Source organism: Python bivittatus, unplaced genomic scaffold, assembly GCF_059951505.1.
Source record: "Python bivittatus isolate LINGU-HERP-01145 unplaced genomic scaffold, Pbiv_v1 ctg000700_np1212, whole genome shotgun sequence".
In the NCBI taxonomy this organism is placed as follows: Eukaryota; Metazoa; Chordata; class Lepidosauria; order Squamata; family Pythonidae; genus Python; species Python bivittatus.
The window spans coordinates 54,950,688-54,978,012 of record NW_028277098.1 but is presented as its reverse complement, the minus strand read 5'-3'; the positions used below and the strand labels follow the sequence as shown (position 1 = coordinate 54,978,012).

Below are 27,325 nucleotides of genomic sequence, written 5' to 3'. Positions count from 1 at the left end.
AGGACAGACAGGCAGAAGACTAGCAGAGCGCATCCACGAGCACCAACTAGCAGTCAGAAGACATGACGAAAATTCCTTAATCTCACAACACATGGACAGACTCAACCATAGTTTTAACTGGGAAACTGTCAGCATTTTAGACCAAGCTAAATCCAAATATGCAAGAGAATTCTTGGAAGCCTGGTATTCAGACAAGGCAGCGATTAACAGACACATAGAGATTAACAGCATCTACATACTATTCAAAAGAGACAAAAGACCAGAAGATCGCCTCACCAGCAATCAGCCACCAGCAATCATCACCAGCAATCATCACCCAGATAAGCAAAGGTTACCACCAGGCACACAATCAAGCAGCAAACATATGCCAGTCAAAGAACTACCAGAGGAGCAAAACAAAAAAACCCCACCCTTACCAGCACTGGGAAGGCAGGTCACAGCACATAAATAGAGAGCAAACCCCATCCCATTTTAGCACTGAAGATATTACCTAGCCGGGTAATGAAACATTTGCAAGAAAAGAACCAAGCTCAGAGAACCCCAAGGACTCCGCTAAATTAAATTTGTTATTTGCTGCTCACTAACTTGGACTCTGGTGGCTTACAACATCCAGAAACAATAAAAACAATTAACAACAATTACAGACACATAAACAAACAGCCTAGAGTAAAACAACCAAAATGATAAACTGGAAGGATTTGACAGGGCCCCCACAAATACATCAATAAACACATTAACTCCAGACCTGGGATAAAGCCAGGTTTTAAGGGCTTTTTGGAACCCCAGGAGAGTGGGTGCCATTCATATTTTGGGGGGGGGGGGTTCCAGAGGGCAGGGGCAGCAACAGAGAAAGCATGCTTCCTTGGTCCCACAAGATAGCAGCATTTATTAGAGGGAACCTTCTCCATAACCTTCCCCAAAAAGGGAAGATTGGAAACTGAACAATAATTGTCCAGAAGGGAGGGATCCATTGACAGCCTTTTCCTCATTTAAGAGATAGTATATTTCATATTGCTATTTCCTAAATCCATACGGTCCAGAAATGGGGAAAAAAATCCTCTAATTTGAGAGAATTTAATGTTGTTGTAATCAAAATAACAATGAAGGAATTTAATGTTATTGTAATCAAAATGACAATGAAGGAAATAGTCTTAAATTACCTGGAAGGATTGACTGTTTGACAAATGGGAACCAAAGTAGATTCCCCCTGGCCCAGTTGCCTGTTCTTCCCAGTAGTTAAAGATTATTTTTCTATACTTTGTTCCTGCAACTAAAATTTATTTCTTAAATGCTCAAGAATGTTTTAACTGACCATTCTTCTAGGCTACGAGCCCTTGGCTCCTCTTCCACCTTCTGCCTCAGCTGTGCCAGTCTGGCAGGACCGAACTATTGCCTCTGCCAAGTTGCGGCTCCTTGAGTATTCAGCATTCATGGAAGTACAGCGTGACCCTGAAACGGTAACTCTTAAGAGAGAACATTTGGCATGATCATTCATACAAACTGGAGGGAAGGGTGATGGAGGTAGCTTTATCCTACAGAATACAGTGAAGCCTCATTTTGACAGACTAATTGAGGGGTACCTGTTATTCCCATCCCCAATTTCTGTGGTGACTTCATTGCACAAATGACATAACATACAAGTGAATTTGCTCCATTGCATCAAGGTCCAGATAACTCAGGTTTCACTGTAGTGGTATCTGCAGATTTCTCTCATATCTTCATGCTTATGTGAGGTCTGAGCTTCCATTTATCCAGTCTTTTTAAAAAATGATGCCTAAAACTTGAGCTCCAAACTCTGTTTACTGGCTTGTGAAATATAAATGTTACTGTGGCTCCTTTTGGGCTACTTTTGCCCAGATGGTAGTAACTGGCAAAAAGTCTTGAATCATCCAGGGCAAATTCAGCAAGAGTATCCAATTTCTTTTGTAATGTTTTAATCTGTACAGTGAAGAAATATGCCATCTGTTCCCTTTCCCATTACAGTATAGCAAGCACCTCTTTGTGCATATCGGACAGACGAACCCCTCATACAGTGATCCACTGCTGGAGGCAGTGGACATACGCCAGATTTATGACAAGTTTCCTGAGAAAAAAGGTGGCCTGAAAGAGCTCTATGAGAGAGGACCCCAGAACTCCTTTTTCCTTGTCAAGTTTTGGGTAAGAACTGCATGCAGGTTGAAGTTAAGCAGTGTCTCTGATTGTTAAGTACTTATTTACTAGTTATTATGGCAGAGGATCTTACTATTCTTTTTAGCCTATTCCTATAATCAGTTTTTCCCAGCCTGGGTCTTCCAGAAGGTTGGACCAATTCCCATAATCTCTATCCAGCATTGAAGGCGGTTGATGTAATTGGGGTGTGATATGCAGTTAGGTAGGAGTTACTACCTAACTTACCATAACTTACCAATGCAGTATCAAGTAATCTTACATTGGCTATGATTTTACTCCTTTTGTATGCTAAGCAGATTTGACACACATATCTGAATGAAAGATACTTGGACAAGAACCCCACCCACTTTTTCCATTGGCCAACCGATCAACATGCTCTATTAACTAGCATGAATCAGATCACTGGTTTCCTGCTGTTGAATATTCTCTCCACTCCAGATAGCCAATCTCAAAAACAATTGGCTTGCGAGATCCAGATTGCTATTTTATCACTGGGTGGAGTAAAACAATGTTCAGCAGCAGGTCAGTGGAGGACTGGAATAAATTTCATTGCTTCTTCCCATCAACCCCGCTATAGGCCACTGAGAGAAGGATGACAAGTGTAGAGAGGGATGAGGTGTGTATTAGATGTGTGTGTCTGGAAGTGAGCGTATGCTCATGTGTAGTCCAAGATCTGGCAACTAGTGTGGCCATCAGGACCTATCCATGTGTTAAAGAGTATCAAAACGGTTTGTTTTCTTTATCCTGAAGGTGGGAGATAACTGTAGTTTAGAATAAGAGCAAATCTAATAACCTGCTTTCAGGCTGGACAGCTTCAAACTGTACTTCACCCATGGGCCTAACAGCATATTTTGAACCTCATTTCCCATCTGTAAAATGCTCTGAACAGACAGTTTTCTCAAACTGTGGTGATGCTAAGTAATAATCAAAAGATTACTAAATATTTACTCTATTAAATGTTTTAAAATATGGCATTTCTTGAGTCAGCCTCAACTCTTGTTGACTATAATGATGTATGACCATGTTATTTTTGTATTATTTTCAACAATACAAAAATGATTTGCCATTGTTGTCTTCCCGGAAGTTTTTGCAACTACAGCCCTAGGATTTCCTGGTGTTCTCCCATCCAAAACTAATAAGATCCAATTTTATTTAAATGTTTTAAATACTTCAATATTTAGTAATATCACCCAGTTGCACCTCATATAGGCATGTTTGCTCCTAATCCAGTGAATCCTAGATTTATTTTACTGGTGACACTGTGAGCTAATAAATCCTTCTAACTTATATTTGACTTGCATGAACTTCCTGCTCTGTTCTAGGCGGATCTGAACAGCACCATTCAGGATGGTCCTGGTGCTTTTTATGGTGTAAGCAGTCAATATAGCAGTGCAGAAAACATGACCATCACAGTCTCCACTAAAGTGTGCTCCTTTGGAAAGCAGGTTGTTGAAAAGGTGGAGGTGAGTCCTATGCTTTCTGTATGGGGAATGAGCAAAGGGAAGATGCTACAGAAAAGGTGAACATCATGATATTTAATGTAGGATTGGAAACAGGGATTCTTCAGAAGAATTTGCAACATAAGGATTAAGTTGCTTTGTAACTATATATGCACTTACTGGAAGCAGGTTATTTGAGTACTAGTCTAGTCCTCCATTTCATTATACTTTACTTCTTGGAGTGCTTCACCTCCCTCTTCTCTGTTTGATTATCTCTGCCATTCTGAGTGTGGATAGATATCCTGCAGATTCAGCATTGACACCTTTACATGAGTAAAACCTGATCTCTCTGTGTGTTTCTGCAGACTGAATTTGCCCGGGTGGAGAATGGAAGATGTGTGTATCGAATCCATCGGTCCCCTATGTGCGAGTATATGATCAACTTCATCCATAAACTGAAACATCTTCCAGAAAAATACATGATGAATAGTGTCCTGGAGAATTTCACCATCCTACAGGTAAAGAATCTGCTTCTTCTTTCTTCTATCATGAATCCTAGCTGGCCCCTTCATTTCTCACTGATGCTCACTAAAGCACTTCTCAGTCATTTCCACAATGTTATCGCTGCCTAGATACTACCCTTGATCTTTACAAAAGGATGAGAAGCAAATCTAGATTAACTGACTTCCCTAGAGAATCAGAGTGGTTTGTTCTTGGCTTATAAACAATAATAGCTTCATCCCTTTCCTCTCAGATTTTTCTTCTTTCAGTGCTCATTATTTACTTGTTAAAAGAAGAGGATGGTACCAATAGAAGCGAATATGTGTAGCTCAGGGTTGAACTATGGAGTCCTTGGGGGTTCTCTGAGCTTGGTTGTTTTCTTGCAAACGTTTTATTACCCGGCTAGGTAACATCTTCAGTGCTGCATTGAAGATGTCACCTAGCCAGGTAATGAAATGTTTGCAAGAAAACAACCAAGCTCAGAGAACCCCAAGGACTCCGCAGAAAAGGATAGCTTCATGATTGGCAAGTTACATAGTTATTTCCTAGGGCTATGTAGTGACTGAGATTCAGAACATGCTGGAGTGGTCCCGTAGCCTCTGTCAGCAACTCCTTGCATGCTGGATGCTGTGAATTCCATTGGAAATGACAAGTTCTTATGGTTTTTTCCCCCTGGGATTTTTCCTCATTTAAAGTGCAGTTGTGCATCTGTTATGTGATAACTTATTTAAGTAATTAGAACTGCAACTCATACAAATATCTATGGTTTCTTAAAAAACACATGATTGTTCTGTAAATAATATTACAACTAAACTTCTCATCCACCTATACGTTGTATTTGTTTCATTTCAGCTTTTCTATTTCAGTCAAAAACAAAAACAAAACCCTCACAGGCAGGGAAGGTCTTTTTTTCACTGATATTCAAAATCAGTGAAAAAACATAAATCCCTGCCTGTAAGCTTACAATCTAAAAAACATAATTCAGAAGAGAAAAGACAGGAGGAAAAAAGGGAAAAAAGTAATCTCAGGCAACAATTCCTAAAATGAAACAGCTGTTCTTATATAGTAATCAGATGGAAACAGTTCGGGGAATTGGCCAGTTAGTGGGGATGATTATTTTTCCATTATATTATCTGTTTACTGTTTACTGCTTTTCTATATACACAATGCTTTAAGCAGTTCACATGACACCCAAATAAAAGTTCCAGTCCACACAAAATGGCTTTGTATGTACATAAGGTCCTATGCATAAGAAATAAGCGTCTAGCAAAATTGGGGGAAAACATCCTAATGCCGTCATTTAAATGGAGTTCTCTAACTTGATCTAAATTTAAGGAGTTGGATAGAGGAATTGGTGCATAAATTTCAGTGGCCTTTTTTCATGCAAATTATTTTACCCTTTCTCTGGATTTAGAACTTGATTTTTGCATTCAGTTTGACTTTCTCTGATCTCCCTCTATGTGTGTTTGTTTTTAACTAGGTTGTTACGAACAGAGATACCCAAGAAACATTACTTTGCATAGCGTTTGTTTTCGAGGTATCGACCAGTGAGCATGGAGCTCAGCATCATGTGTACAAGTTGGTCAAAGACTAGAGGCCCCTCTGGGTTGACTGGACAATTTAAAGAAGAGGAAGGAAAGAGAAGACTTGTCAGAGAAGCCACCTGTATAGGATGCCTTGACACACATCCTTTGAAAATGAACAAAGAAAAAAATGCCAAAAAATGACTTTCACAATCACAGATGTTTTCTACCTAGGAACGTTTTAAACAAACAAACAGAAAAAAAGCATTACAAGAAAGCATAAAGTGAAAGGAGGATTGTATCTGGAGGCAGCAGGAAGAACTGTTCTTGGGGCCTAGGTCATCAGTATTTCAGGAGATGTTGGTGCCAAGGCCTGGTACCTCTTGATGCTTTCCCAGCAACAGAATGCTAATAGCATCTGGTGAAATGAGACTGCCAAACTCTTGTTAATATCCAAATGTGCCTATGTTTTCCATGCCAAATTCCAGATTCTGTCCTGGTGGCTTTGATCTGCAGAGAACAATTAACATGGGCAGCCTGAAGATGCTTGTTGTAAGAAAGGTTGGGAAATCTGATCCTACCTTGTAACTGATCCTATTCTAGTCACTGACGAAGAAGATGAATTTTTTTTTTTAAAAATCTCTTGATTCAGTCTGTGTGCAGTGCCAACATAGGGAGTTGACAGATTCTGACTTGTTGGGGCACATTATTGTTGGTTAATTTTAAGGAAATAATTTTATTCCCTCAATACCCTGGGCATTTTAAATGCAGGATTACTGCATCTTCCCACCTCCTCACACAAGCTAAGAAGCTGGTGGAAGGATTTCTGCTGATGATTATGGCAAAAAGTGCGGCAATTTTGCATAGTGTCCCAGATGCTTGAGTAGAAGACATGAGTAATTCTACAAGATTGAGGGAAGGGAGGAAGGCAGGGGTGTGAGTGTGCAAGAGAGAGAGAGAGAGAAAGAGAGAATGACTGACTGAGGGGGAAAAAAAGAACAAGAACCCCAGCAAGCAAAAGAAGGTCTTAAAAGTATTTGTGGGACATTATAAGTTAGAGTATGTATTAGGAAGAAGGAGGGCACTGGGAGGAAAGCAAATCAGGGAATCATGAAATTAACAGGCTGACTAGGGGGATCGTGAGATAACTGTCTTGGCCAGTGTTTCTTAACCTCAGTGACTTTAAGATGTGTGCGCTTCAACTCCCAGAATTCCCTAGCCAGCATGGGGATTTCTGGGAGTTGAAGTTGCCAAGGTTGAGAAACACTGGTACACTGGTCTAGGGAAATATTTGGGCTGGCTAAGGCTGAGTAACTTAGATAGATTTCCATACTTCTGTGGGATTTTAACAACTGTCCAAGCTTTTTTCTGTTGTCTCTTTGTTTTTACATTTGCCTTGCCAAAAACATATGGGAAAAGCTTAGACCAAAGTTCTTGCTACCTGAGCATTATCCTGGTGAGGTATTAATTTCTTCCTACTTCTCTGTTCATCTGTGCTAGTCACACACAGGGGCAGAATCTAATTATCCAGGTACATTTTACCCCTCTGTATTATATACTTTCCACTTAGCAAATCCTTGTAGAGTTTGGTAGAATCAAAATAATTAAGTAGTCAGGCAACCCAGATCCAAGGACATACTGAAAGATGAAATGTAGTCCCACATAATTTGAAAGCTGTATTGTTTCTTGTTGGAAATGCTGAGGCTTAAGTCTAAACACAGGCCCCTGACCTTAAACTTGTAGTCTAACATAGTTGCCTTCTAATTTAGATTGGTGCTTACAGGAATTCTGTTACAGGAATATCGTCAAGATCACCATGCATGGCATCTCCAGGGCTCAAGCCCATAAGTTTCAGCTATACCCTGTCTAATTACTAGCATGTATTTTTGAATAATAGAGGATCTAACAATGTATGATTTTTGCCTGTCTCTACCATTGAGTCTCTATCACTGAGCTTTTTCTATCTTGTCCTGCAGGGTTTTTTACTTAAACAAACAAAAAACACCTCTTCTTGTCCCATTCCTTCTGATCAATCCAGCAAGACTAATCCCTAGACCATGCCCTTTCCCATAGCCAGTACAATTCTGATGGAGGAGCCCCCAAGCAAGTACTTGGGAAAGGGGCCCACTATAAGGCAAGGATGTGATTGTTGGGGAAGGGAGCATAGGAGGTTACCCCGTCTAGAAGGATTTGGAATGCACAGGCCAAAGCCTGCCACTATTAAATTTTCATGCTTGGGTACGTATATGTCCCACTTTAAATGGAGGTTATTTTAAGGTGCTGTAAGGAGACATTTCATCACAGTGAAATGTTTTTTCATAGTGTTATTAGCATGTATGGAGGGGAGCCCCAAAGAGACTGTGAAAAGTAGCTGGGAAGTTTCAAAATAAAAATATGTTAAAGCAGATGGGTTGTGAATTTAGTTCATGGCACTGGGTCAAAAGATTCAGGTTAAAATTCTGCGTTCACATTGGTTATTCCTTCTTTTTCAAGGTGTTTTGTGTGTGGGGGTGGTGGTTTTGTCTTTACTGCCATTGTCTGTCTGTCTGTCTTAGAAGGTAGATGGTGGTGTCATGGATTGTTTTCATAAAGTCATGATCTCTTTTTCATAACTGACGTGGGCCTCACTTTCACTATTGGCCTGTATGACCACTACATTATTGACCTAGTACCCTGTTTTCACTACCTGAATGGTCAGCTTTTGCTGGAAGGACCAGGTACAAAGGCATTGGCTAATTCAGAGTTCAATCAGCAGACTAAGAATGTTCCTAAGAGCCTTTGGACTGTTGTTCGAGTGACGCATGCAGCTCTGAGGTGACAACATAAGACAAACTGACAGAGTAGTTTCCCAACCCTTTGAAGGACATTTTAAATTCAAGTAAGATTGATTTTTTCCCCTGTGAACTGATTGTAATTGAATCCACCCAAGAACTTCTGGATGACTCCATTACAGTGTTAAAAGAAACACTCCCTTCTGTATTAGAGGAGTTCCCGAGGTGGTCACACTGATGGAATGGTACATGGAGACTGAATTTGTAGAGAACCAAGTCGCAAATTGCTCAGAACTGTGCCTTATTTTGCAGCATGTTGTGTTCTGAAGAGATAAACAACATGTGCTGGAAATTTTAACAAGCAATGCCAAGTGGAAATCAGATATCTCCTTTCCTCCTCACTTCATCATGTTAATTCTGCTCCACTGTCCTTGGTAAATTGAATGTTCCAAGCATGACCGCATGTGTTGTTTGGGCAAACTGGTCACTGTGATGCCGCAACCTTCTGTCCTAAATGTTATTCTTAGGAAGAATTGACTGGACAATAAATGCCAGCTTTGAAGTTCAGGTACGTTTTGAGATTCCTCAAGCATTTGGGGAGAGGTACAGCATCCTTGGAATCAAATAATAGCTATTGCAGCTAGAATGGGAGAAGGCAAAATCAACAGAGCCTAGGATGTTGAATGCCTTTTTATTTCAGCCATCAACATCTATAAGGACAGGAGTGCTGGCTGCTTTATATGTAGCATTTTTCATTCCTAAATGAAAAATTCTAGGAATTAAGATTAAACTTTCCCTATTCTCCTTAGCTCATGCATAATAAAATAATCTTCTGTTGAAAAAGATGTGGGGAGAACAGAAAAAGGCCTTTATGTACAAGCAGTTTCTTGTATTATAATGACAATCATTAGCTAAAATCTTTCAAATAAGCCTCCTCTTAAACCAGACTGTTACATTTCTCATCTTTTTCTTTTCAGTCCTTCCATGCCATACTATTCTTGGTTCCTGTGCAACTTATATAGATTCCATCCCCACCTTTACTCTTGCAGATTCCTCTCCACCCTTGGCCTCAACTTTGCAGGTAGATATATACATATAAGTGCCTATTTGGTGTCCCCAGACAGTGACAGCAAGCTTAAGGAAAGAATGGCTTCATGAATGTCTTTTAGTTGGATATACCACAGGTATCCCAAATCTCAATAACCAACTCTCCCCCACATCCCGTGTATTTATGAATTTCACATGAAGTACTGTTTTATTTTTTTAAAGACTTTGTAAAGCCTACCAGGGTTATGGTCACCTTTTTTTAGAGCTCTGTCAGTCCACAATGTAAAACCATTTTTATGTATTATATTTTGTGTATTTTTTTTAATCCAGCTGTGATGGGTTGTATCATATATTATTGTGTTTACTGTATGTCCATCTTCAACTAGATGAGACAGTGGAGCTTCTAGAAAGCTATGGTCTGCTGAAAACTATTAAACTTATTGTTCATGGGTTGGCTCAAATACCTTTTTGCATTTGCATTTTTGTTTTCTTGTTTGTTCATAGCATATTTGCAAGAAGATGCTGCAGTCTGACTCTTGATTAGTTTCACATTTAGGCATCATAGAAATTAACTTTGTGTTTTTTATGTCCCATTGATTTCAATGGGTTTGCTTTTATATATGAGTAAGCCTCAATCTACTATTTTGTCCATAATGTGCTCTACCAGGCTACATTCTCTGAAATTCTGTATGTATCCTATATATCCATAGTTTTGCTGCACAAGGGAAAAATTTTGCACTGCATTCACAATTCAGTTCTTATAAATGTTTACTTGTAACAAAATTGTGTATGATAACTTGTATGAAGAGATCACTGCTAAAATCTTCAAGTGAAGTTTTCACATTCTTGGCATACAGTTGTTTAACTCTATTTGGAAACAGAATTACAGCTCAAATATTCCTTCTCTTTCTAGCATCAGACTGTGATAAAACTGTCTATGAAGTTTGCCGCAAAAGCAAAGTACTGGCTAACAAGTGCCCCATTGTGTCATGTCCCCCCCAGATCCTCAAACCAAAATGCAATTTACATTATTAAAAAAAGTTTCTGAGTTTTGCTTTATTAATATGGCAATTAGTGAATAAACATTCTTTACTTTAAATATTAACCAACAATTAGATGAAGCAGAGCAGGGAAGAGCACATACAGTACTGAACCTCTTATGAATTTATTGGCTTATATTAATCTGTTGCAGCAAAACTAACAACATTATAACATCTTAAATGAATCACAATAAATATAAATTATGGCATCACACTTTCAAGGATTACAGTCCACTTCATCAGGTGCAAGAAATTGTGCATATATATATGTACACATATTGGCACTGGGTTGTCAGCTATGAGCTCTAACTGAAATAGCAAGAATACAGTGGCAATTGCATTAAAGCTAAACAGTGACATTTACAAAAGCCATGTTGGTGATGATGCAAGCTTCTTGGTCTCAATAAACTAATTAATAAATCAGATATAATAATCCAGGTCAGGCCCCCACTGATAAAATTGTGCTAATTCATAAACTGCTTCAATGATTTCACACTGAAGTTCCCATCTCAAATGTATTTGTATCAGAATAGTCACATAAAGTCACCATCATTATATATGGGAATACTATAACACTTGCCTTTTTTTTTTGTACTGCCATTAAAATTTGTGTTCTTTTATTGCTTTTCACACTCTATATAGCATGCAGAAGATAAGCTGATAAATGAACCCATAAAAGTGTATGCCATAATTAAAGTTCTGTATGACACAATATTTTTTCATTGTTTGAAATGGCAGATCTTTGCCAATCAGATTGCAAAAGGGTAATGAATATAGGCACACTGCAGTCCTTTCTTCAAAATTCACTTCCCCAAAAGTAAGCAGCAGATGTATTATGAAAAGGGGAGTGTAAAATAACAAATGCATACATTTGCATGCTATGTGTTCAGTCAAAATGAGGGAGCCATAAGAATGACAGCATTCAAATGCTCTTCCACAGTTCATTCTGCTCATGGCATCTGCTGCTTATTGAATTGTTTCCTGGTCTAATAACTTTGTGAATTGGCAAACCATGGTTTGGGCAAGCTGTCCAATAAAATTGCATAACAGGTTAATACAATCCCACTTCCATAACATCCTGAAATAACACCAAAAGACACAGATGGAAAAATTTCTTACCCTTTTCTTTGAAAATAAAATAGACTTGGGGGGTTGGAATATACACAGTTCTTATTTGTGATGGAATGTATCTACAAGGAGGAGAGTGATGTGGGAGATCAAGGCTATCAGGAAGGAGGGGTGCATTCCCTGAGTGGGGAGGAGGCAAGAGGCAGCATAGTCCACAGGGGGAGCGTAAGAAGAGAAAGATTCAGGATGACCACTCCCTAGAATCTCACAGGGTATATCCACTAGTTGCTGTGGTATAGATTTAGTTTGGCAAGACTGATGTCAGGCCCAGCCCAAGAACAACGATGAAACAGTCCAGTCTAGTATAGTTCCTTTATTAGCTTACACCTTATAGACAAAATCTTGCCAAACCAAATCTATACAACAACAACTAGTGGATATACCTTGTGAGATTCGAGGGAGTGGCTATCCTGAACCTCTTTCGCTTCCCACATTCCCCCTGAGGACTATGTTGTCTTTTGTCTCCTTTCCCCTCCTGGAATGCTCCCTCTTCTTCCTGATAGCCTTGATCTCCCACATTATTTTCTTATTAAATCCAAGTTTCAAGATACATAGTTTATAATTTAGAACAGTGTTCCTCAACCTTGACAACTTTAAGATGTGTGGACATGCTGGCTGGGGAATTCTGGGAGTTGAAGTCCACACATCTTAAAGATGCCAAGGTTGAGAAACACTTGATTTAGAATATGAAGCTTTTTTAGATTCAGTGACTGGTCCAAAGTCACCCAGGGAGTTTCCGTGGCTGAGGGTGGTCCAGCAGAAGCTCCATAGTCCTAGAATAACCTTAGCCACTACCCAATATTGGCTCTCTTTACATAGCCAGAATGAATCAGTACACTGCATATGCCACCTAGTTAGTAAGATAAAGGCAACTCTGTTGGGATGTAAATTTGTCTCTAGATTAGCAATCTTAGCTTGCATAGAATAGCGTGAGCCTCCTTGAGGTAAAACTGGCTTTGGTTACTCTTGTGGCATACAGGCCAAAAAGGTTACTAAACAGGTGGGTATTGTCCTTACCATTGCAAGGGAATGCTGCATGTGGCATGAATGTGACAGGAAATTTAGTTTGTACTTTGTGTATGTGAAAACCTCAGTTAACTAAAGCTATGACAGGCAGTGAAGGTCAATATTTACAGGCCAATCTAGTCGTGGTCATAGCATATGGAAGATTGCTACTCAGAATGTAAAAGCAGTAAATGGTAAAGAGCATGAATTAACAAACAAAATGAAAAAAAAAGTGTGTTTCTGTAAGGCTAAGAATGGAGAAAGATGTACTAGATCTGAGGTTAATATAAAGTTGGGAAGTTGATGAATATATACATGGAAATGAAAATTTATGATTTATTTGATCATTTACAATGAAATATTGTGAGATTTGTTTATTTCAATTTATATGGCCATCCATCTCATCATCGTGACCCAGGGCAGCTAACAACAGTTTAAAAACGTAACTAAACAATAACAACACTAAATACACAATCAGCAGCCAGGATAAAACTGTAAACAAACATGTAAAATCCAATGCCAATGTGAGTGTGGCATGACTATTATTTGATAGTGCCAAGATTAGATGATTGAAACAAGTGGAAGGAATAGAAAGAAAATAGAGTGACAGTAGAATAATTGCAGGAACAGAAAGTGCAAGTCCTGAATGAAAAATTGCTCAAAAGATAATCTTCCAGTGGAATGAATGGCATATGAATCTAGGGAAAGATAATATGGAAGCTGCTTCAACAGAGTAAAAATAATTATATTATAGAGTGCCACAGAAATGTGTGGAATTATCCTAATTGAAAATACAAAAAAAAAAATGCTTGGTGGACTGATGAAGAGGATCTGGATGAGGAAAAATTCTTTCCTACATTCTTTTATATGTAATGTTCAAAAATTAGGAAATGAAAGATATTTATCATAGAAAAAAATAATTGCAAGGATATAGTTAAGAGATACCCAAGGAATAGTTAATATTAAAAAAGATAATGCAGAGCAATCTTGTTGGAAATTTTAATTTAAAAAATAAATACAAATATTATTGACTTAAGTGAAAAGAGCTTAACTAGCAGTCCATAGCAGAGTGAATGGAATTAAAGATAAAAGTGAAGAACTGATTTGGAATGAAACTGGAGTGGAAAAATCCTGAAAGGAGTATTTCAGAAACTTGTGTGGGAAAACAGGTAGTCCTTTGTTAACTACTGCCCTTTAGTGACTGTATAAGAAGAGCCTGGGATTAAAATATTTAAAGTGCAGAGCAGCTTTATAACAAGCAAGGAATGTGCACATCAGATTTGTTGTTCCTTATCAGACACTGCAAACTCTATGAATGTGATAGAGTTTACTTCACATACGAGGATTTAGAGAAACTGTATAATAAAATGAAAACGGTTGAATAATAGAACATTTTTACTAATATGGAGTTGAAGGTTGGTTGCAATGTATGTAAAAGCAGTATAAAATGAAATTAATGCACATGTGAGAATAAATGCAGTGCTTAGCGAATGGCACAACATTGTTCAAGGATCAGGGGGCTGGCAGCACCTTTTCCAACAAACACATTTTATTAAAAGGCATGAGTTTTGTGAGCTGCAGCTATAACCACATTTGTTCTGACCCATTTGGCAGAGATGCCCAACCGATGGAATTAAACCAAGAATTCAGGAGACTGAATTACCTACCCAATGAGATCAATAGCCAAATCAATAGAGCCAGATCAATTCCCAGGGAGGACCCATTAAAAGACAGACCACAAAAACAGAAGAACTGAACGCCACTGGTTGTCACCTACAACTCACAGCTCAAACCATTCAAATGTATTAATAATAAGCTAAAGCCCAAAGTGGACAGTGACTGCACTTTCTCAGGCACTGGAGGGCAGGTTCATACTTGCATACAGACAAATACACAACCTGAAGCAGTTTCTCACAAGCAGCAACAACAACAAACAACAGGGCTATGATGCTAACATGGGAACCAGACCCTGCAACACACTCAGATGTCTGCCCTGCCCCCATATCTACACCAATAGCACCATCGCAGGCCCCAACAAGTATTCACATAAGATTAAAGGTGCCTTCACACATTCTTCCTCTACTGTGATACATGCCATCATCTGCCAGCAATACCCCTCTGGATTCTACATAGGACAAATTCACCCAAAAGAATTAATAGAGAAAAGTCAAGATTCAAAACAAGGACAAAATAACATCAGAGCATTTCAGTCTTCCAAGACAATCTATTGTAGATCTCAACATGATGGCTATGGAACAACAAAACTTTAACAGCACCATGGAATGAGAGTTGAACTCATCAACATCAAAAGATTTCAGGCTATCTCAAAAGGTCTCAACAAACATGAAGGGCTTTTCACACATTACAATTGTTAATGTTAATCTCACATGTAGCCTGCATGTGCATTACCATCCTGTCTCCCCCTCTTCCTTCTCCCCTTCATGCCAATTTAAATCCTACATCAATCCAACCACCTATATGATGAATCTTAAAATTAATCTGTCAAAGATCAAGTTGTATTTGACAGAAGAGTAGAATGAATGAATGAAAGGTATAAATACTTTTTAAAAAGAGTAAGCAGATTAATTTGTGTACCTTTGTAGAATATTTACTAAAGATGGGGAAGTTAATGGAGAAATGTAAGGTATGTAACATGCTAGTAGAAAGGAAGTGGGTAGTGTGCTGTTTGTTGTTAAAAGTAAATGCTTATCACAGGAAACTAGAATGGCTGGGTATAAAAATACATTATATGGAAGTGAGTTTTGTATATGTCAGGAAAATCATAAAGGTAACTTGAATGGATGCTAAGTTAGTTTGGTGTAGAGGTTAAGGTATCAGGCTAGAAACCAGGAGACCACAAGTTCTAGTCCAGCCTTTGGCATGAAGCCAGCTAGGTAACCTTGGGCCAGTCACACTTTCTCAGCCCTAAGAAGGAGGCAATGGCAAACCACTTCTGAAATCTTGCCAAGAAAACTGCAGGGACTTGTCCAGGCAGCAGGAGTCAAGACTAACTAACTAACTAAAAAGCACCCTCCCCCCCCCAAAAAAAAACTTGATGGAGCACCTGAAAAGCATGTGTGGTAAAAGAATAAAAGTCAGGATCAGGAACAAATAGGTACTGAATGAGTGTGAATTGAATACAAAAAGGAATGACCAGCAAGTAAGGAGGGCTTTGAGGTATTTTGGTCACACAGGGAGAATGAATGAGGACTGAACTGCAAAATAAATATATGAAGGAAGAGTGAATAGGTTGAGAGGAAGGAGAGAAAGAGAAAGGTATCATTAGATGGAACTGATGAGGTCCTCAAATGAGGAAGAGAAATGTTTAAATAGCAAAAGTCAATACAATACAGGTAGTCCCAGTTTAAGAACAAGTTCCATTCCCAGGGACTGTCCTTAAGTCAAGTTTGTATGTAAGCCAGAAATTGTATAATACTGTACAAATAGTATTGTATAATTAACTAGAACCATTGTGTATTTAACTCGAATCATTGTGTATTTAACTCGAATCATTGTGTATTTAACTCGAATTTTGCTACAATAGGCTCCGTTCTTAACAATGGGTTGTCTGTAACCCAGGTGTTCTTAACCCGGGGACTACCTGTATATGAATCAGTGTATGTATGTAGTGGAAACAAAAATGTTTTGCCAGGCTAGAAAGGTATGGAGAGGTGGAATGAATTTTAGGAGCATAAACTAAATGCAGACTTCTTTTTTCCTTTTCTTTTGCTCACAATTTATCACTCCTTGCATTTTGCATAATGTTACTTATTCTAAAAGGGAAGTGCATCAGTGGTATGTATGTGTCACAAAGCAATTTTATTGATTCCCATACAAAATCTCCCAGCATACTTTACAAAAAAGAATCCATGTTCTCAGAAACCAGAAAAATTGTGTTGTGGAGTATATTCCTTGGTAAATGTGCATTGCTTTTCAAAGTTTAAATTACTTGCTGATTAGATTAAAATTCACTTTATTACATATTAGACAAACCATAGCAAAAGTAGCAAGTTGCAACGTTAAATAAGCTAAAAGGAGTAAGTTAAAATAAATCAGTCATAATATAATGAATACCAGCCAGTACAAAATGCATTGCATTCCATCACTTTTTACAGTTAGTGAATCTCCATCACAGTCAGCTACAAGGTCTGTGAGATCTTATTTTCATATTCTTGCTGCTACACAGCATTTGGAGACCCCTTATAGATGACATGAGTTACAACCCTGAGGAGAAAACACAATCTCCAGTGGGTTGTACAAGCAGCTATGAGTCATGAGGAAATCTTTTCTAGGGTTAAACAAGAGGTAACTGACAGGACAAAACAATGAAACAGATATTTCACCTATTTCATCATATCTGAACTACATAAGCAAACTCTGCTTGATTGGCTCTTTTCTAAAACTGCAGGAATTGTTTCTGCAGAAAAACATTCCTTCATGTAGCAAAAAATACCACAGCTAAATAAGAGCATTTGGAAGCCAGTTATTTCTACAAGAGTGTTCCTCCTTGAATCCATTCAATATGGTTGTTTCTTCATTTGTTTTTTATCCTGATTGATAGCTACAACAGCTCAGATGATAAAGCTGTGATAATTTCAATCCCTGCTTTTTTTCAACTGCAGATAACATGTTTTAGAGAAGCAATCTTGTGCCAACTGCAGGCTGATATACTTTAACCTTGTGGCAAAAAAAGTATTATTTTGCTAATTGAAGTAATTTCATATTTAAACATTGAAAAAGACTGGGGTGCCACAGTGAATAGCTTTCATAGATTTGCAGTGCATTCATTTCAAGACCATCCCATTCCCCCAAATATAACACCTTACAGTGTTATGGTCATAAACTGAACATTAGAAAACATATATAGCAAAATCAATAAATTGTTCCACTTTGGAAGGCTTCCAGGGAAGATGGCGGATTGAATACAGCTCTGTTTTTTGATGGAGCCAATGACTACGGCAGTTAGTGGAGCTGGCAATTGGTTCAAATCTTCAGAATCATCTCCAGATGAAGGAGATTGACAGGATCACCCACAGGTATTGTACATCTATACCGATTCAAGATATGCCTGGGGAATAGCTCAAGACTATGATCAACTGTGGAAGAACAGGAGATTACTGACAAGCAGTGGAACAGAGATTAAACATGGCCTGTTAATTCGTGCTATTTTAGATTTCATCCAGAACCTAAAAGCTTTGGCAACAGTCAAGGTCAAAGCACATTCAGGAGTTAAAGGTAATGAGTTGGCTGATGGTGCAGCAAAGCAGGCCGCTCTCAAACCACAGCCAGAACAGAAATTTTTACAATTGTTACCCTGCACTGTACCTATAGACGCAGGTCGGGTGCAGGAACATGCCACTAACCAAGAAAGAGAAATGGAAAAAGTACCAAGCAGCAGATTATGAAGGAGGAGTCTGGAAATTGAAAGGGAAAGTAATCATTCCCAGGATGGCAGTTAAGCACATCAGTCATTACGTGATCAAGGTCATGAAGGAGCAGAAGTGTTAGCTCAGAGGTTTAAGCAACATTGGGCAGGCTAAAGAATTAATGCAGAAGCACAGAAGATAGCTGGCAACTGTGCAGTTTGTCTGGCCCATTCTAAAGGGAGAGAACTGAGCCCACATCCTTCCCGACAGCCTAGAGGGCAGTACCCTTTCCAGATGATACAAATTGACTTTGTTGACATGCCTCCGTGTAAACAGAAGAAGCACCTATTGATTGTAATATGCACCTTCAGTAATTATGTAGAAGCATTTGCTACCAGAAAAGCAGATGCCAGTGCAGTGGCCAAATGTTTGTTAACTGAGCTGGTGCCAAAATGGGGCGTATCAGCAGTCATCCATTCAGACAGAAGGCAATACTTCATGAATCGAGTCATCCAGTTAATGGGTACAGCCCTGGGAACAGAGTTCAAATATTGTTGTGCCTACAGACCACAGGCATCCTCGCTGGTAGAGAGGATGGTGGAACACTGAAAAATCGTTCGGCCAAACTAGTAGAAGCAATTGATTGGGGATGGGTAGATGTACTCCCCATGACACTTTTGGCCATCAGAAGCTCACCTCTAAAGGAACTAAAACTGTCTCCCTATGAAATTGTATATGGGCGACCAATGACTTTGGGCCTTGGGTTGATCCCATTACAGAAGGTGTTCATCCTAACCCATGGTCAGATTACTTATGTGCTATACAATCTTTTCAACAGGAGCAGTGCCAAAACCAAGAGCAAGTCAGACAACATCGTGACCAGAACGGGCTACCTGAAACTGAACCATTTGACCAGTTGCAAGCAGGAGATTGGGTGTTTCGAAAAGTGCATCAGAGGAAAGATTGTCTCTTCCCAAGGTGGAAAGGCCCATACCAAGTGTTGTTAGTAGCTCACAGCAGTGCAAAGCCTGAAGGTCTGACCTCATGGGTTCACTTGTCATCTCAGGCGTGCTCCAGTTCCAGAAGCAAGCACTACCAAGGACTTTATTCCAGGCTCCTGGGAAACAAACAGACAAAAGAAGAAAGAAGAAGGGTGAAGTTTTGACTACGAAACCCCAAAGAGCTCTGAAGATAAGTTTTAATGGACTCTTGTTGTTAGTTTAACATTAACACTCAGGCTCCTGCAGTTATTCAGATTGCTTACTATTCATTCTGTTTCTTTTTCTTTACTTTCTGCCTCACAGCAAAACTATGGCTCTGTTTACTTTTGTGTTTATAATGGTCAATGTGGTTTATCTGCAACTGCCAGGATATAAGATGCAATACCACTAGACTGGTTGCCTACAAACAATTCTTATTTGACTTTAGTCCATTCCATAATTCCTGCTGGTGAAACTTTTTGTGCTTTCAAGGGAACAAATTGGAATTCTGTGCTTAAAACGTATTTTGTAGGAGTACCTGAACTGTTTTTCAATGTGCTCCATACCATTACTACACCACTTCCTATACATAACCCACTTACCCTTGATTACCTAGGGAAAACCCTCCTGTACTCAGTCCACATCCACCTAACACCAATGGACCAATCAAGCATTATACAGGGTAGAAACCAAGAGCAGTTTGCCAGGGACCAACTGTGTGTGAGTGGTTGGTTGTGAAGACAAAAAAAACATGCCTTTCCCTATCAGCTCTTGAAAAATGCTCAGAGGTAATGCAGCTTAACTCTGTAAAAGTTCCCTGCTACTTACCAAAGGGCTGGTATCTACTGTGTGGAAACTATGCCTTTTCATACTTCCCAGCACATTCCTCGGGAGGCCCCCACACAGTTGGGCGTTTAATGTCATTTCATGCATACTTGTTCAAAATTACACTCATCACAAACTCAGGCAAGTATGCAGATATCGTATAGAGGACCCCCCACTTGACAGTACCTGTGATGACCACATAGGGCTGTTGAATACCAGAGATGTTTATGGGCTTGCTATATCCCTAATTGGAACCCAGGTCTAGCAACCCGTGCTTATCTAGATCTCAAAAAAATTGCCTTGTTTAGTTATAAAAAACATAAACAAGTCTTCAAATGCTATAGCTCTCCTAAATGAAGAGCAGAAACAGTTAAGGACAGTAATCTTACAACACAGATTGGCCATTGACTTTGGGCTATTCAAAATGACCCATGGGTGCAAGGAATTTCCAGGTATGTGTTGCTCTAACCTGACCAACAATTCTTTATGTGTAAAAGCCACTGTAAGATTTGAGGATCTAGCAAAACATATCACTGAAGAAGCCCCCAGTAATCTATGGAATTGGCTTACCTCTTGGGTTGCCTAGAACTGGGTGGTTGAGAAATTTAGCTTTAGGAGACTTAGCTCTTCTGGCCATTATAATCCTATTACTGTGTACTGGACAATGTTTAATTGGTGTTTTTAACAACTTTTTAACAATTGGATGTAAGGCTCAATCCAGTTCTCTAATCTGACCTGGAATTTGACCTTCTGAAGGTCAAAAGGGGGGAGAACTATGAGTCCATTGATTTACCAGTGCAGGGAAGTGCCTGAGAAGATTTAAAGTCTTCATTATCATTATCATCATTTAACTTATTCATATTGTCTGATCTAGAATCCTCCTCTTCTCTCTCACACCTCCTCTTCAAAAATCACTACATTGAACCCTCAGACATGACTGAATAAACCTGTACAAAATTTATTTAAAATAACGAAATAAAATAACCACAGGGAAACCGCAGGGAAAAGATGCAGGAGGGGGACACTGACGTCACAGAACAAGTTGGATGAGTCCATTAATTTCTTTAAAAATGCACTTCTCTCTCCCCTTCCTTCAATATATTCCTCCCTTCCTGCAGTATAATGTTCACCTGTTATCAATGTTCTCCCCTATCTTGTGTCAAAAATTAAGAATGGATTCAACCAAATAAACACAGTCCTACAGCGCACTATCAGAGAGCTCAGAAAGAGTTGTAACTAGATTTTTGTTCAGTCTCTGCTCATCACTATGAGACCACATTGCCCAAATTTGAAATAATTTTTTAAATAAATCATGATCTCCCAGGGAATCCCTAGTGACCTCTCATGGAACCCTAGGGTTCCACGGAATCCTGGTTGAGAAACCCTGGTTAAGAGGCTAGATGGATTTGAAATAGCATTCTTAAGAATGATTTTAAATGTTTAAGGAAATACAGTAAGTGAGTTTGGATTTCCTGGGAAAGTTTTACTTCTCAAAATAAACACCAGATAAGACTGAACTTTGAAGGTTAACCAGAGGGAACCAGAGAGCAATTAAAAGAAAAGATACCTTTTAACACAATGGAGGAATATCCTTCTTTCAAAGAAGAATTGTTAGCTATTTGGAATCAGTGTGACCAGGAACTATTTTTAAAATTGGAAGTAACAGAAGTTGAAGAAGAGGAAAAGATTTTACTGGATAAAACAGAAGTTGAGGATAACTTGAATAAAGACTTTAAAATGGACTTTAAAGAAATGCCAGATTATAAGAAGACATGGAAGATATGGAAAAAGATGCTGTGGATCTGAAGATAGACTCAAGGTTGCTTGATTATGAGAATGATATGGAGAAAGAAGTTCTAATGGACCAAAAGAGTGACTTTGAGAGTTATTCTATTTTCAACTTACAGAAGGGCAACACTAAATCTCTGACACCTTTTCTGAAAATAGACAGGGAAAGAATTATAAGAGATTACTATTTGGGGTCTTATTTGGAGAAGAGACTGAAGATGGAGCCTTCCAAAAAGAAGAGAAAGGAATTCAAAGTGGATTTATCAAATCAGGATTAAACTGTCTATATTTTGATTTTGGATTGTTAATATTGATTTTTTTTTCTCTGATCAGGACTGTAAGACAATGATTTATACTGGTAAAAGTGATTTATTTGGTTTAGTTTAAAATGCATATGTTATTATTATTGGTCTTTTGTATGCTTAGGGGCAGAGATCTTTTAGGTTTAAATTTAGGAGTTAAAATGCAAAATAGAGCTATTTGTTCAAGCTTAAAATATATTGTTTATCATCACTGGCACTCTTAATGCTTTTGCTGATTAGACTGATTGTTGAATATTTTTCATAATTTGGTTATTGTTTAGGGATGAGAAAGAGGATGAAGAGTGCTTTTTTGGGGAATATTAAAGAAGGTCTTAAGTAACCATTAATGCATATACTTGTTTGGAGGGAGGGAGAAGTAATCTTTTATATTTCTTTCTTTCTCTTTTCTCTTTCTTTTTTTCTTTTTGTTTGTAGGTCTTTTAGTTTTGTATTAGTTTTTATATATATATACACACTTCAATAAAAATATTATAAAATAAATAAATAAATAAATAAATAAATAAATAAATAAATAAATTGTTCCACTTTGGTAAAATAAAATTTTATTAGGGCTCCCAGTACTTTCTGAGCCTTTAGTCTATTCTATTATTCTGTTATTCTTGTCTATTATTATTAATGATATAATTCTATTATTATTCCATGAAAGACTGTTGATAAATAAGATGAATAGCTACCTATTGCACCTGATTTTTTCAGTCTTAGTTTGGCCTAATTTCCATTTATATTTATATTCTACTTTTAGGAGACTAGTATTTTGGTCTTTGGATAATGGAAGACATGGTTCTGTACAATGTACTAGCTAGAAGAGTGTGAAAGAGTATCAGTGTCAACCAGTCCGAGAACACATTTAGCTTTCTATTATCTCTGGCCAATGAGAAACATTTATTTGGGTTAATTTCTAAACCAAGTCATAAATATCAAGGATGAAAAGAAAAAAAAACAAAAATGCATTCCTGCTTCATGTGATGCAACCACACGGGTAGACTCTTAGCCCTAATCTGGATTCTGTTATGGATCTTCCTAATAATCAATAACAAACTATTTTTTATTAACAGAATTCAAGCAGGTGGGAGTTTAATAAAAGCTAATATTTTTAATAATAATGTTTATTAAAGATTACAATTAGAAAACATAAAAACTAATACAAACTTCAAAAAATATAAGAAAAAAAAGAAAAAATATGTAAAAAATATGTAAAAAAGAAAAAATATAAAGAAGTAACTTCCCCCTTCATCACAAGTATAAAAATTTTAGTGACTTATCAACATCTCTTAAAATACAACAAATATTCTCTTCATCCCATATCTCAACTATAAGCAAAATCCAAAAGCTTCATTATTCATTCCTTATCAGCAAAAGTCCATTAAGGGTTACCAGAAATAACTACATATCTATTTTAATCTTAATCAAATAAGCCAAATCTATATTCCTTCCCTGTACTTTTAACAATCTTGGTTTTTAATCCCTTCAAATAATGTCCTAGAACTTGATTTCTTTTCTTTTCTTTTTTTTTTTGGTCCTTTCTCAGAGAATCCTTCAAGACTTTAACAGATCTCTTTTGTACATCCAATAAGAAAAGGTTATCCAAATCATTCTTCTGGTTTAATACTTGTATGTCCCCTTTAAATATTAAGACATCAACCAGTTTCATTTGTATGTCCAATATATCGTTCCATATCGTTCTTATAACTTGTCACATTTAAATCCACATTCAAATTAATTTTAAACTTATACGATATAGCTTGTTCTTCTGTGACATCATTAACACACCATCTAGCTATGGTATCAGACATTCTTAAAATTAATTTCTGAGTCCATTGTTCAAAAATATCCTTAAAATATCCACTGTTAAAGTATTTTGCTCCATTCTTTGTTAACAAGTCGAATTTAAATATTCTTCTCCTTTAATTGTAATCTTTCTTTTATTTTCATTCTCTCTAGTGTCCAACTTTCAAAGTCCCATCCTATCATTTTTTTTTCCCAAAGAACCCAAACATCCATAGTTTCCCATGGGAAGGATTTTTACAATTAATTTTAAATTTTTATTCCAATTCCATCTGGACTCCTAATCCATTTTTTAACTTTCCAAAATCAACACTCTAAAATCCCTTTTACTGTTTATTCCAAAAAGTAATATTTTTCCAAGTCCTTAAAATCGTATTTAAAACTTCTTTCTTTAAGGAGAAGGAGACTCACCCAGTGAATGCAATAAAAACTTGCTGTTCCAAAGGGTCTTAATATTTCCAAGGTAATAAAAAATAATTCCAAAGGTAATTAAGAAATGAGGCTCAGTTCAGCTTTTTGTCCATAAAAAGGCTGTGTTACGACTGTGAGCTTAGATGGTATCCCTTGACTCCCAGCTGCTTGACTCATAACCCGACTGCAAAACCTCAGTTCCTGCAGTCTACTCACAAGGAGCAGCTGTCCGGAGTGCGTGTGGGCTATCTCACGATCTCTCCTTTCTCCAGAGAGATTTCACTGGCCAGGATCCAGCTTCCAGCCACCAATCTTCACTGTAAATGCTGTCCTGCTTCAGCAGGGACATCTAGCTCACCAGGGTGCTCACTGGAAGTCCAATAAAAACTAATACGAACATATTTCAATAGACCATTTTTAGAATGTTTTCTAATATAAAACACTGGTCCATACTATTATGTCCTTCTCTAAAACCAGCATATCCCTCAAAGTTTGATTCATTTGAATCCAGTCTAACATAGTAAACAAGATATGGAAAGCATGCAGAGCAGAGTTTTTGCAATTCTTTTGAACCTGTTAATAAAGTCGCCCTCTGGATCATGTGATCAGGAGGGAGAAGTCTTAGAATGGAGGAGTTGGTAGCATCCTGAGCCACTGTCCAACTCTGTCTCCCATTGGGATGCATGGATTTCTTCTTGGATTTTTTTTCCCACAGCCCCTGGATGGATTTGGCCCATTTCAAACAATCTTCCTTTTGCCAACATCTTCACCCATACCAAATTTGGTCCCATTGTGTTCAGTTACCAGAGAGTTAACCTGCTGGTGGACAAACAAAGCCCTTTTATGTAATTATCTTCCAACAGTCAGTCAGTCAGTTAGTTAGTTTGGAAAACATTAAAAGGCATCAATTTTGAAAGTAAGATCTAAAAATTGAGGAGGCTGATAATTCTAATAGGGTTGATGAAGATGGAGATGAAAGAGAAAGGAAATCTAACTTAATATACTTTACACCAACATCATTCACTGTACCTCTCCATATATTTCTGTCCTTTGAAATCATCCTCACTTCAATCACATCCATACAATAATTCCAGTACCGATTCTGCTCTTTAAGCTGCTCATCAAAATATAAAAATAAAACGGATAATTTAAAAAATGAGTTATACAGTAATGGCATATATAGTGATTTTATCTCATAAAACCCCTAACAGACAATTTAACAATACTTGGCAATACTTCATTGGGTTGTTCCTAACAGAAACTTTGCTTCTTTGATGTTCTAGAGTTCAGATAAAAAACAATAGCAATTTGGTACAACTGTATTTTTAGTAAAAGAGGATGTTATGAAAAGCCTAAGGTCAGCAGTTATTTGGAACTCTAACTTGGATTTCATGCAGTTCTCACTCCAAAGTTTCTCCAGATAAATTAAGGTATTTTTTCTATAACTTGGGATGATAAAACAGAAATGTCAAGATAACCCTGATAGAAAACCAATCACAAAATACAATGAATTATATCACTCATTGCAATTCATGACTCACCCAGGGAAACTACAAGCGGTAGAGCTTACTTAAAGAACTTCTGATTTCTAGCTACTTCCATATTACATTCTTGTTTTTGGTTTTTATTTGCTTTTATGTTATTATGCCAGAGTCATTTGGAGTCAAGCAGTGCCTAAATGGAATTAATTAAATAAAATCAATAAAATAAAATAAAATATAGTATAGGTATAAAGAGTGAGTGACCAGCCCATTGCCACCATGCTGGACTCCCTGCCTAAGGAAGAACTAGAACCTGTGTGTCCTACTCCTAGTCCAGCCTCTTAACCACTACACCACACTGGCTCTTATGCATGTTTCCCTTGAAATTTTATTCATTTTGATCATATTATTATGAAATACATTTCATAATATAAATATTATTATATTATTATGAAATAATAATAGCCCAGTTCTGAAAGTTGCAACTTTTGTGGATTGAGATGAATGGAATAAAATTTAAGTGAAAGGAATTACATAAATGTGTATACAGTACTTGTGAGAGAAAGAGGAAGAAGATAAAAAAAGGTGATGAGAATAAGCAGGATTGTTTCTGGAATCAGGTGAGAAAAATATGTCTTATATAACCATGATAAATAAAGTAATGACACAAATGGATCCTTGTCAGTCCTGTACAGTGAAATCATTAAAGGACATCACCATGTTAAAGTGCTATCTAGCAGTCCTTGACAGAAAAGTATGGCAAAAAATTGGCTAACCCCACTACTGAGCCCTATTCTGTCCCCACTTTAAACCCCACTTTAATACAAGCCAAATTAAGCAGAGCAATCCATGGATTCTCCTGCCTCTGTTTCCCTCCCCATCAAGCACAGCCTGCCAAGAGGTGCATCAGAAAAGTCAAGATGGCAGCCTGCAGACACCCCTGAACACCAATAACCCTTTCTAACATGAAGTGGCATGGGTTTGGATGACTGGGATAGCCACAGATGGATGCTTTAAGATGCTTCAGCTCTGGGCTGGGGATGTGACGAAGCAATACCACATATGGTTGTCTGGGCATGTTCATGCCTAATTCAGGAGCAGTTGAAGATGTGCCCAAAGAAATTTGTGATCTTCTTCCTTAAACAGAAAGTACAAGAGACATACTAGTGAGTTGAATGCGTAGTTTAGTTTGTTTATAGGTTTAGAGCAGTGTTTTCTCAACCTTGCTAACTTTAAGATGTGCGGACTTCAAGTCCGAGTTGAAGTTCACACATCTTAAAAGTTGCTGAGGTTGAGAAATACTAGCTTAGACAACTAGAAAAGGAATGTATAACAATGACTAGTATTCTTTCTAACGTCTAAAAACAAAAGCAAAAATCTAAACGATGTGTTAGATTTTAAGAACTTGGGTAACTCGGGGACCATGTTCATGAGAAAGACAAAAACCTGCACAGAGTGTAGTTTCATGGGTGCATGAAGAAATTCAAAGTTTAATTTTTCGACATTGCAACAGTCCTTAAATCATAACTATGCCAAAAAATCGGGAAAGCGCGCCATCGCAAAACCCTTGGGCACTTCCAATTCGCACTTCAAGGCCCTTCCTTCTCTTGAAAGGGAAAATAAGAACTTGTTGCGTTAAACTGAGCTTACTCAGAGGAAAGTGGGTGCAGGCTCGAAGGGTTAACCTTCCACATCCCTGCCTTCTGAATTTCGCTTCCCTCTTTCTCACTCAGCGGCGTCGCC

The 27,325-nt window shown here is 37.8% G+C and overlaps 1 protein-coding gene and 1 long non-coding RNA gene across 3 annotated transcripts in view; one reads left to right on the top strand and one right to left on the bottom strand.

The window, feature by feature from the left end:
* The window catches only part of TEAD3 (TEA domain transcription factor 3), an 89,850-nt gene extending 79,939 nt beyond the window's left edge, over nt 1-9,911 (top strand). For both annotated transcript variants that reach the window (XM_025165647.2, XM_007426575.4), the window contains 5 exons: nt 1,324-1,457; nt 1,984-2,157; nt 3,492-3,632; nt 3,974-4,126; nt 5,590-9,911. In XM_025165647.2, the coding sequence (XP_025021415.1) occupies nt 1,324-1,457; nt 1,984-2,157; nt 3,492-3,632; nt 3,974-4,126; nt 5,590-5,703 (716 nt within the window). In that variant the 3' untranslated portion in view covers nt 5,704-9,911. The remainder of the gene's footprint in view (nt 1-1,323; nt 1,458-1,983; nt 2,158-3,491; nt 3,633-3,973; nt 4,127-5,589) is intronic.
* Nucleotides 9,912-10,429: 518 nt separating this feature from the next.
* LOC148214203 (uncharacterized) lies at nt 10,430-27,323 on the bottom strand. The gene is made up of 4 exons (XR_015798399.1): nt 27,233-27,323; nt 26,640-26,719; nt 25,131-25,215; nt 10,430-19,106 (listed from the first exon to the last, which is right to left on the bottom strand). It is a non-coding gene; the product is annotated as an uncharacterized LOC148214203 (long non-coding RNA).
* Nucleotides 27,324-27,325: the final 2 nt, after the last annotated feature.